At 39.5% G+C, this 11,986-nt stretch overlaps 2 protein-coding genes across 5 annotated transcripts; both read right to left on the bottom strand.

Annotated features, from left to right (window-relative positions):
- Positions 1-1,325: 1,325 nt before the first annotated feature.
- Positions 1,326-4,959, bottom strand: LOC129816300 (retinol dehydrogenase 5-like). The gene is made up of 6 exons (XM_055870606.1): positions 4,852-4,959; positions 3,624-3,671; positions 3,182-3,512; positions 2,156-2,414; positions 1,805-1,968; positions 1,326-1,696 (listed from the first exon to the last, which is right to left on the bottom strand). The coding sequence occupies exons 4-6, from the start codon at positions 2,353-2,355 to the stop codon at positions 1,440-1,442; spliced, it is 621 nt and encodes a 206-aa protein (XP_055726581.1). The 5' UTR covers positions 2,356-2,414; positions 3,182-3,512; positions 3,624-3,671; positions 4,852-4,959; the 3' UTR covers positions 1,326-1,439.
- A 536-nt stretch (positions 4,960-5,495) lies between these two features.
- LOC129816301 (retinol dehydrogenase 7-like) lies at positions 5,496-10,445 on the bottom strand. 4 transcript variants are annotated; one of them, XM_055870607.1, is made up of 6 exons: positions 10,317-10,445; positions 10,025-10,062; positions 8,670-8,984; positions 6,540-6,798; positions 6,190-6,353; positions 5,496-5,963 (listed from the first exon to the last, which is right to left on the bottom strand). In XM_055870607.1, the coding sequence occupies exons 2-6, from the start codon at positions 10,026-10,028 to the stop codon at positions 5,740-5,742; spliced, it is 966 nt and encodes a 321-aa protein (XP_055726582.1). In that variant the 5' UTR covers positions 10,029-10,062; positions 10,317-10,445; the 3' UTR covers positions 5,496-5,739. The 4 variants fall into 4 exon arrangements, with proteins under 4 accessions (XP_055726582.1, XP_055726585.1, XP_055726584.1 ...); XM_055870610.1 differs by having other exon boundaries at positions 9,998-10,062; XM_055870609.1 differs by having other exon boundaries at positions 9,979-10,062.
- Between the last annotated feature and the right edge of the window lie 1,541 nt (positions 10,446-11,986).

Here is an 11,986-nt window from a genome sequence, read left to right on the forward strand (position 1 = left end):
TAGTAATTTACAACATTAACAATGTCTACACTGTATGTCTGATCAATTTGATGTTATTTTAATGTACAAAAAATGTGCTTTTCTTTCAAAAACAAGGACATTTTTAAGTGACCCCACACACACACTTTAATAAACTCAGTAGTTCTAAACCTGCGACTGCCTACTTATCTCTACACTTGTGAAAGTATGGTGTGGCATTAAGATTTCCCTTCACTGGAAGTAAGGGGCCTAGCCCGAACCATGAAAAACAGCACCAGAACATTATTCCTCCTCTACCAAACTTTACAGTTGGCACTATGTATTGGGGCAGATAGTGTTCTCCTGGCATCCGCCAAACCCAGATTCGTCCGTTCGACTGCCAGATAGTGAAGCGTGATTCATCACTCCAGAGAACTCGTTTCCACTGCTCCAGAGTCCAATGGCGGCAAGCTTTACAACACTCCAGCCGATGCTTGTCATTGCGCATGGTGATCTTAGGCTTGTGTGCGGCTGCTCGGCCAAGGAAACACATTTCAAGAATCTCCCGATGAACAGTTATTGTGCTGACGTTGCTTCCAGAGGCAATGTTCTGTTCTGTGAGCTTGTGTGGCCTACAACTTTGCGGCAGAGCCGATGTTGCTCCTAGACATTTCCACTTCACAATAACAGCACTGACAGTTGACCGGGGCAGCTCTAGCAGGGCAGAAATCTGATGAATTGACTTGTTGGAAAGGTCCACGTTGAAGGTCACTGAGCTCTTCAGTAAGGCCATTCAACTGCTACTGCTTGTCTATGGAGATTGCATGGCTGTGTGCTCGATTTTATACACCTGTCAGCAACGGGTATGGCTGAAATAGCCAAATCCACTAATTTGAAGGGGTGTCCACATACTTGTGTATGTCTATAGTGAATAATGAAATCAGTCAACTTAAATAAATTCAAATCTTTGGATTTCATATGACTGGGCAGGGGTGCAGCCATGGGTGGGCCTTGGAGGGCATAGGCCCCCATTTAGCAGCCAGGCTCACACACTGGGGAGCCAGGACCAGCCAATTAGAGTGTATTTTTCCCCACAAAATGGCTTTATCATTGGAAGAAATACTCCTCAGCCTTTTATTGTGCCCAGCACAAGGTGTCCCTGTGTAATGATCATGCTGTTTAATAAGCTTCTTGATATACCACACCTGTCAGGTGGATGGATTATCTTGGCAATGGAGAAATGCTCACTAACAGGGATGTAAACAAATTTGCGCACCAAAAATAGAGAGAAATAAGCTTTTTTGTGCGTATGGAAATTGTTGGGGATTTATTTCAGCTCATGAAACATGGGACCAACACCGTACATGTTGCATTTATATTTTTATTCAGTGTAGTATCAACATCCTTGAAATGCAAATAATGAATATAAATCAATCTAAATGTATCATAGATGTAATTGATAAAGGAAAAATTCCAGTGGCTCATGTGTTTGCCACACCCACTTGGTTTGCATGGCTCTTTCTGTCGTCTTTGGGGACAGGAAGTAGAACAGCGACTGTGAAGTCTGCTATGAATGCAGGGAGGTAGGACAGGGGGATCCAGATGAACTTAGCATCCCAACCAGGTGAGTAGCGGGTCCGTGGGTGGCGGGCTGTAAGGGCATGCTGCATGCAACTGGTCACTTTGGAGATGTCTGAACTGCACAGGAGACCCATGGAGAAATCCTGAGCTTTTACATCTGTAATAGACCACAGGAAATGGATGAAAATCAGACATGAATGTTTCAGCATTGTAATGACATGACTAAACAATTTTAAAAAACATACAGTACACAGTATTTACTCACATTCGTCAAAGAATGTGGGTCCATATGAGTGCTTGACCTCCTCAGGGAGACGGTTCCACAGTCTCTGCAGGTCTGCTTCAATGAGGTCCAGCCTGGTCACACCCGTCTTGAAGAAACCAGGCTCAATGATACTCACTTTTACACCAAAATGCTGCATATCCCGCCTGAACATAAGAGCAAGCAGCTTAGTTGTTATCTAGCTAATACACTAAGATGCTTAAATCTATGAATAACTCTGTGGTGCGAATCTACCCTGCACAGTGTTGCACAGTTCCAGTTCCATAATAGAATGCTTGGAAATGAATCTCTAGTTTCCTGAGTTTATTATATTGTAAAACAATGCCACAGTACCTAAGGCTGTCAGAGAAGGCCTCCACACCATACTTAGATAGGCAGTAGCCTCCTCCGTTAAGGGCAAGCCTCCCCAGGATACTGGCAACATTGACCACCCTTCCTTGAGCCTTCTTTAAGAGTGGGAGGAACTTCAGGGTCACGTCAATCAGACCTATTAAATTCACATCTAGAACTTTCTTGAAGTCCTCCAACTGCATCCATTCAGTGGGGCCTATAGGTGTGGACCTCCCAGCGTTGTTGACCAGCCCCCAGAGACCTGTGATACAGAGAGGGAAGGACATGTCCTACAATAACGACATGTGATACAGCATTATCAAGTATTAGAGTACTCTTATATGATGAGAAATGTGGGTAGAAAGAGATACACTGCAACTGTTCTGTAAAGTAACTGTAGTAACACACACTATGTTCTACTACATGTAATCCTAGAGTGATGCCCCCTAGTGCAATATGTGTACTATCAATAGCTAGATGAATTCTGGGAATGTCTAAAGGCAATTCCTTCATATTTAACCAGGGCTGGATATGTGAAGCAAAGCTGTCTTAAATATTACATTCACTAATCTGCTTGTGGAAAGAGGTAAAGGATGCAAGATGCATGACATGATTGTGGATCTTGCACCAAATATTTCATTCTAAAGGGGTTGGGCTACAGTAAGTGCAGTAGTAATATTTCAAAGATTGGGATAGCCATAAATCAATATGTTTTAGTGTTTAGTGTTTAAAGCAAGAACATTCCAATTTGGCATCTAATTCAAATCACATAGACCATTTATGTGATTCAGAGTAAACTTGGCTGGTGACTAACAAAAGTTTGTCAATGTTCTCATCACTGTGTCTAGATAATGTTACGGTAGGTTTTCTAGATGTTTCCTCAGCAGCTCTCAAGATGATAGTGGTTTGAAAATATGCAGATGAATGGGTCAGTTTCGGTTAGTCAAGCACCCCTATCTCATGTTTATCTCGCCCGGTGCTCGACTCTGACTGGCACCCTATCTACCCCCTGCTGCCTTCCTCACTTACCTCACTCTCCAACCTCAGCGCGCACAAACTCCACCGCACTCTCGATGCTCGGACTGTCGGTAACATTGAACAGAACTGTCTTCAGTCTGGGAGAGGCCGCAACCTTCAGTTCCGATTCACCTTTCTCCGTGAGACATGCGGCTATTACATGAAACCCCCTTTGGTCAAGCTGCCTTGCCAACAAATGTCCAAAGCCGCTATCACAGCCCGTGATAAAGACATGTTTCTTGTCAAAATCTTCAACTTTGAAAGAATCTCTAATAAACCAGGCGATGGCTATGGCTGTAACTGAAATTAGTATGCAGGATAGAGCCAAGTGTGATAGGATTGCCTAAAACAGACACACATAAAATTACATTATTTCTTGCATAATCAACAAGCAATGTAATACAGAAAGTCATGTTATAAAGTTCTAAAAGATGAGGAACTGTATCAATCTCACCTGAAAAAAATCGAATAGAATATTCTCTTCAGACACCAGAGGAAAGACCTGTAGGAGTTAACTTTCAGTTATAGAATGGTACCTTTTCAATAACATATCATCTTGTCTTTTCTTCAAAACACTTACACCAGAGAAAGCTGAGTCTTCATCCATTAGTATTCTAAGTACTCATTCATTTGAATAGTTGACATGTTTGCCAGTATAATAAAAACAGCATAACTATATTGATAAAGAGGAATAGGCTCTAAAGAAACATATAACATCATATGAGTTTTCAAATTAATAAGACAATAGCTTAGTGTTTAGAGTAGGCCTACAATATAAGTATTCCGTTTCTTTTCATATGCAGTTGTTTGTCTGTGTCCTCCATCGCCATACTCCTTGTCTATCTTGCTTACAGAACTGGTACACACTTGAAGGATTATATTATTAGTTTGTCATAATCACAGCAGTCACCTGGTCAGCAAACCTGGCTGCAGGCAGCTCACAGCTTTTCATTTGACATAGTATACATGTCTGGCGGGTTGAAAGATAATACCTAAAAGTGTATTTCTGGTTTGAGAGAATGTGGCTGAATAGAAAATTCTACAATTCTTCTAAATTCTACAACCCTCTTTTTTCAATAATGATGTCTGATTCCGTAGTTGGAATTAATGGTAGCAAGTCACAGGTATATCCAATGAGAGTAAACATTTGATTAGGAAGCTTTTGTTTTTTGATAGGAAGAATATGCTGTAAGTCATACAGTAGGCTAGGCCTATTTTGATTTCTCATAATGATACTATTCTATCACAGCAGTATAATGGCAAACTGTAATAGTGTTTATCACCACCAGATGGCATCTTGGTCTCTCCTAAATGTGTACAAGAAACACTGTTGTAAAGTAAATAATGTGCAAGTCCACTTGTAACTGTTACACACACACTGTTGTCAACAAGGTTAAAGGTAATTCATTTCAGGCAGTGTTATGTTTATGTAAAAATGTATAATATATAGCTACACAATTATATATAAATTATTCACAAATGCAATAAGTATGTTGTGCTGAATTCAATGTGTTCACAATTGAGCATTAAAAGATGGGAACATTATTACTGCTTACACTTGCATGGGGTTACAAAATTGTTAGTTTCCCCAAATTCTAGGATGTCTGAAAAATCCAGGATTATAGGTACATTTTGCATCCTATACAACATCTTCTGTAATGTGAATTATACATTGGACCTACCATGGCTACTTGCAAGTTTGGTATTTTCTGATCCAGTATATAAAAAAGCAGAATGAAGTTTGTTCCTCAGTTCAACCAACGTGCTTCCCAGTGGCTACTATAAAATGACTTCTGAGGGGCTACAGAATGGGAGCCGTGTCAAAGGTCTGTACTGCTTGATTGTGTAATATGTCCTATTGACCTTCAATGGTTTACATGACCATAATAGTCCGGGTAAATACATCCTCTTCACCTGATTGCCACTAGGGCTAGGCCACTCATGTTTTTCTTTTGAAGGTGCACTCCATTCTGCAAAGTCATACAGTATCATTGAGCATTGCAGTGTAAGTGTGACGTTGTTCAAGACCAATGAATGAGAAGAAGGGAGCCAGTGCAGGTAAAGTAGAACGCACATAATACTATAATCAGCCATCTCCCCTTAGTAACCTGGGAAACAACTATTGGTTGTGTCCTTCAATGAGATTGGGTAGCTATAAGCTAATCAAATGTATTTATACATATTTACATCAGCAGATGTCAAAGTGCTTATACAGAAACCCAGCCCAAGTAGATCTAGACTAGAGTTTGGATTTATGGTCTAGAGACAGAATATAATTTACTGTATGTATCAACTGGACACAATGAAAACATCTAAACCACTGAAACTCTTTCCATTACATTTTATTATCAGACCAGTGAAACACCGTACAAATACAAAATGTGATTAGACAAAATGCAAATCCCAACTCTGTTTAAGTTTGTAAACAAATGAATGTTCATTTTTCATTCATTGGTTGAATCAAATGCTATACTTTTTTTCTCATCGGAAAAAACGTATGGCATTTTTCTTGCTGTCCCGTGGGTGTAAATAAAGACTTGTTCTTACTTTTGGTCAGACAACCATTAACATTAAAGAATAGATCCTGTTGGTTTGGCCATATCTTTTAAGAGCATTTTGTCAGCGATCCAAGTTGGCATGTAGGACATTGGCAACCATAAGAACTTGGCATCCCAGCCAGGTGAGTAGCGTGTCCGAGGGTGGAGAGCAGAGATGGCGTGCTCCATGCAGCTCACAACCTTCATCAGGTCCCCATCCAGCAACGTCGCAACATTCTTCTCCAATGTCACATTTGCTGGAAGAAAGGCATTACCTCCATTAACAAGCTGACGTCAAAGGCAGACTTAACTTGCCCAGTTCATTTGCCCTGGGCAATCCCTGTCAGCCCGTTCTTGGAGTGCTTGTCATTCTGTCACAGGTTTTGATAAACCTATTTGCGTCAACCATACTACAGCAGCATGAACAGGTTCATGTGTATATTTGTTTGTTTAAAACAATGTAAACAATATTTTAAAAAGTACCTCTCTCTGGGTAATCATGTCCATATTGATCTTTGATTTCTTCAGACAGATTGTCCCACAATGTCTTCACATTTTTTCTCAGGAGATTTAGATCAGTCACACTTGTTTTGAAAAATCCTGGTTCAAGACACAGGACTTTAACTCCAAACGCTGACATGTTCATCCTGGAATTCAAACACAAAAATGTGCCACAACAAACATTAAAACATGTCTGCAATACAGTATCCATATAAAGTCAGAGCCATAGAGAATAATGCTCTGAGCATCACTATTCAGTTTGCTACAAGTCTTGAACTCATTCAAATAAACGTGATACAGTATATTCTTAGACAAAAAGCCGGGACTCGCACCGTAGACTGTCATTGAAAGCCTCCACTCCATATTTTGACACACAGTAGGGACCGCCAAAGGCGCTTATCCTCCCAAACACGCTGGCCACATTCACCACCCTGCCCCTGGCCTTCTTGATGAGGGGCAGGACACTCAGAGTCACACCAATGACTCCAATAAGGTTAACATTCAACATGGACTTGTAGTCGTCAACGGTCATCCAGTCACAGGGGCCTGATGGTACAGAGACACCCGCATTGTTCACCACAGCCCACAGACCTGAAAAAAACATTAAGGCAGACCATATAGTACAAACAAATCCCAAACACAGCAGGACACAGGCTGTAGTCACAATGAAGGATGGAGGAAAATATTCCATGGCTACAAATGTCAACAAGTGCTTACATGCCAGTTGTCACATGTGGGAGTGAGGTATCTTACAATGAGAAAGGTTAACTTAACAGGCCCAGTGCAGTCAAAAAAATGATTTTCCTGTGTTTTATATGTACAGGTGAAGTCAGAAGTTTACATACACTTAGGTTGAAGTCATTAAAACAAGTTTTTCAACCCCTTCACACATTTCTTGGAAAATGAAAAGAAATCAGCCAAGACGTCAGAAGAAAAATTGTAGCCCTCCACAAGTCTGGTTCATCATTAGGAGCAATTACCAAACGCCTGAAGGTACCACGTTCATCTGTACAAACAATAGTATGCAAATATAAACACCATGGGACCACGCACCCAACATACCGCTCAGGAAGGAGACACGTTCTGTCTCCTAGAGATGAACGTACTTTGGTGCGAAAAGTGCAAATCAATCCCAGAACAACAGCAAAGGACACTGTGAAGATGCTGGAGGAAACAGGTACAAAAGTATCTATATCCACAGTAAAACGAGTCCTATATCGACATAACCTGAAAGGCATCATGTTGTGGGGGTTCTTTGCTACAGGAGGGACTGGTGCACTTCACAAAATAGATGGCATCATGAAGAATTAAAATGATGTGGATATATTGAAGCAACATCTCAAGACATCAGTCAGGAAGTTAATGCTTGGTCGCAAATGGGTCTTCTAAATGCAAAATGACCCCAAGCATACTTCTAAAGATGTGGAAAGATGGCTTAAGGACAACAAAGACAAGGGATTGGAGTGGCCATCACAAAGCCCTGACCTCAATTCTATAGAAAATGTGTGGGCAGAACTGAAAAAGCGTGTGCGAGCAAGGAGGCCTACAAACCTGACTCAGTTACACCAGCTCTGTCAGGAGGAATGGGCCAAAATTCACCCAACTTATTGTGGGAAGCTTGTGGAAGGTTACCCAAAACATTTGACCCAAGTTAACCAATTTAAAGGCAATGCTACCGAATACTAATTGAGTGTATGTAAACTTCTGACCCACTGGGAATGTGATGAAAGAAATAAAAGCTGAAATAAATCATTCTCTACTATTATTCTGACATTTCACATTCATAAAATAAAGTGGTGATCCTAATTGACCTAAGACAGGGATTTTTTACTAGGAATAAATGTCAGGAATTGTGAAAAACTGAGTTTAAATGTTTTTGGCTAAGGTGTATGTAAACTTCCAACTTTAACTGTATATTTTCCACACTATGAGGTTGGAATAATACTGTGAAATTGTGAACATTATGATAATGCCCTTTTAAAGCTGTTTGAAAAGATCGCATGAATTTTCATTCTGTTTTAGTGGGATGGCGTTTTCGGCCTGTCTGGTGACATCCAAACCTGTCTGGTGACATCCAAACCAGTCTACCAATAACAGCTAGTTTTCAGTTCTCCCCACTCAGACCACTCCCAGACAGTCCTAGCAAAAATCTTGCTTGAGAAATTGTTCTTTGCTAAGAAGCAAGTTGTTCCTTTTTGACTATTTGAATTTAAAAACAATCAGAGTAAGGTACTTAATTCTTACCCAGAAAGTATTTGATATCGAGATAATAACAGCTGCATTGGACCTTTAAGATGTTTGTGGTTGGAAATTCCATAGCAACAGTTGAATCTGACTCATAGTAATATAATTATTGAGTAGACCAACAGTCAGTCTAGATACTTGGATATTTTGAATACCAAAATATCCAAGTATTACAAAAGTTGCAACATTTGGCTAATTTGGACTTCAAAGACACACACCCTTCTCCCCAACCAAGGTTTTGATGAATGCTGTTGCTTTGTTGACACTGTCAGTGCTGATGACATCCAGGTGGACTGTGTTCAATCGTTCAGAAGAGACCTTCTTCAGCTCATCCTCCCCCTTCTCAGTGTAGCAGGCTGCAATCACACAGAAGCCCAGCTTGTCCAGATGTCTGGCCAGAAGGTTCCCGAACCCAGAGTCACAGCCAGTGATGTAGACATATTTCTCTCCTTTATTGGGTACTCTCGCGAGTTCCCTGTACCAGCGGAACACAAACCAAAAAGCCACCAGTCCAAGAATGTACAGGAACATTTCTGAGAGGAAAGAGGTTAATTCAGATAAACATCATGTGTTATCATATTAAAAATAAACATTTTCTATTTGCAAAGATATGTAATTGAAGGTTCATTGGGGGCATATCATATCTTCTATTTTACAGAGGAGCACAAACTAGTAGAAAAATCTATGCAATCAGTCCAATGGCAAAAACAGCAGAATCTTGTAGGATACTATTTTGCAAACCATTGACAAATTCTTGAGTAGTTTACAGATAGTAGGCCAAGAGCTATGGTGAAAAACAGTATATTTCCATCCATTTTAATTGGATTTTAGAAGCAAATTCATATCATATCTGCTGTGCTGTTTGCACTACGACATTTGTTTAAGTATTCAAGTTCTATTTACATTTCTCTGGTGTGCAACACAGTTCTGCTAAGTGACTATCCTACAGCTAGAGAAATGTTTCTTAGTCCTGGGACCCAAATGGGTGACAATTGTGTTTTTGACTTTGCACTACACACCTGATTCAAATCATTAAAGCTTGATGATGGTTTGATCATTTGAATCAGCTGTGTAGTGCTTGGGAAAAAACAAGAATGTGCCCAGGACAAAGGACAACTTGCCTACAGTAATTACAGAATATTTCCAAGTGAAATATATAGTAGACAGTCTGATGACATGGCCATTTGAACATGAAGTGAGGCATGGAATTAGAGGAAACTTGATGGGTAAATCAACTTGGCTACAAAATATGATGCATTATTACAAAGTATTATACCTCCAAACTGATTAGCCTGCCCTGTTACCTGGATCAACAAAACCACAAACTTTCTACATAACATCTAAAAGAATGATAAGATCTCCTGTTTACCATTTTAACCATGAATGATCTTTGACCACTTTGGATTATCTGATAGATTATGCCTAGTTTTTATTGAGCAAATATTATTCGGATAAATGCCTGAAATCTTCATACCACATCTACATTACTAGCCCCTGTTGCATACAAAAGTATATATATATACACACACACAACTTTGCGCCTCACATGACAGGATTGACCTCCAACACCTACGCATAAAATATGCACATTAATCAGATTGACGCCAAGACCTAAAAAAAAAAAAAAAAAATCACCTCGTATTTCATCACATCTTTCAATAACCACGTCAAGGCAGTTAGCCCATTCTTTGAAAGATGATAAACATGAATGACTCGAATCACTTGTTCAGCGAACTGCAACTTTATCAGCTCGACTAACCTTTGTCCTTTTAACCAAGCGCTTTTAACATTTAATGTTAATCAAAAACTGAACCGCTTGATTAATATCCTTTCTCAGACATGGCAAAGAAACACTGGAAACTTACCCCCGGCGACAGAATTGCGCTCCCCTAAGTACGCTTGTTGAGCGGCTGGTAATAGTGTAACATCAGTGACTGTATTCCTTGTCTAAAATAGTTTTTATTTTGTCTGTGTTCTTTACCTTCCGGTGTGTGAAGAAACTTTATTTAACACATTTTTATGGACGGTCGACGTACTCCATCTGCTGGACGTTATAAAAGCTGTAACTACTCTTCAACCACAGCTGAAAACCAGTCGTTAATTTCAAATGTTCGATTTGCAACCTATTTATGTGGATGAGTGAAATATATATGTAAACACTAATGAAGTGTAAACATGACACCTACTGCACCAAGTCTACTGGCCTACCATTCAGGTGTGGTGGGTATGCTGGTATAGGATGTTTTCATGATGATATCTGTCTATAATGATAGCCTATGATTATCATAGATCTATCTTGCATCACTACCCTTATTCATTCAGGGTCGTCACTCTAGCTACATTGTGAGACACCCAGTGGAATGACTCACAATGACCAGTCCTGTTTTTATTACAGGCCATCTCAAACAAACCCTCTCAAGCTCCCACTTGATATGACTTATCATCAGTTACGGATGGTAATTAATAACCGGCTCTAAAGCAATACAAATTCCTGTCTATCCTGACAGCTGCCATCGCGGGCATTGACCTCAAACCATTCAGACTTTTGTAAAGACCTGAGTTTGGTCAGATATTAGGATAATTTATAACAAAGAAATTATGAGTGTACTCTTGCCTGTTGAATGGTTTGTGGTCATAGGCACATCCTTAAAAACGTAGTTGTTGGGTAATGAAGTATACTTGAAAAGAACAAAAAGGCCCATTAACTGAATATGCTCCAAATTACCACCTTTATTGACTATGTTTCGAGTCAAAGCGATCTTCTCATTTTTAATATTAGAATCTAAAAATCACCCCTTAGCCTAGTCCTGGCCTTATTGCCAAGCCCTATGGCATATCCTGTGGCATTCAACCATTGGCACATGGGCAATTCTACGGTAACGGAATTGCGCTGACACTTAAAATGAATGCTAAACAAAAAACATTGATTTCAAAGTTTAACAAACCATATAACTCTATGCACAAGGACTACTTTTAACAATTTTTCACTGAACATGTGACAAAAACACATAAGAATTTGGTAACAGAATTCCGGTAAAATCTTCCTCAGTTTTTTTATGTCCATGTTTTCCAAAAACACTTAAAAATATGCTCCAAATTAAGATTCAAAGATGTCTGCAGAAAAAAATGGGGTGTCAGCCATGACATGACACAGTGACTTTGAAAAAAAATTCAAAGAGTGTGCAAAGCTGTCATCGAGGCAAAGGGTGGCTACTTTGAAGAATCTCAAATATAAAATATATTTTGATTTGTTTAACATTTTTTGGATAACTAAATAGTTCCACATATGTTATTTCATCGTTTTGAAGTCTTCCTTATTATTCTACAATGTAGAGACCAGCAAAATAAAGAAAAACCCTTGAATGAGTAGGTGTGTCCAAACTTTTGACTGGTACTGTAGTTCAGAACAGTATAGTTCAGCACAATACAGTACATTATAGTGTTCTCAACTCTATTGTGGTCTACTGTGTACTGTACTGAATTATATTTTTCTTTAAAGTACTGTACTCTACTGTACTGTCCAAACTTGTGAACC

Source organism: Salvelinus fontinalis, chromosome 19 (genome assembly GCF_029448725.1).
Source record: "Salvelinus fontinalis isolate EN_2023a chromosome 19, ASM2944872v1, whole genome shotgun sequence".
Classification (NCBI taxonomy): domain Eukaryota; kingdom Metazoa; phylum Chordata; class Actinopteri; order Salmoniformes; family Salmonidae; genus Salvelinus; species Salvelinus fontinalis.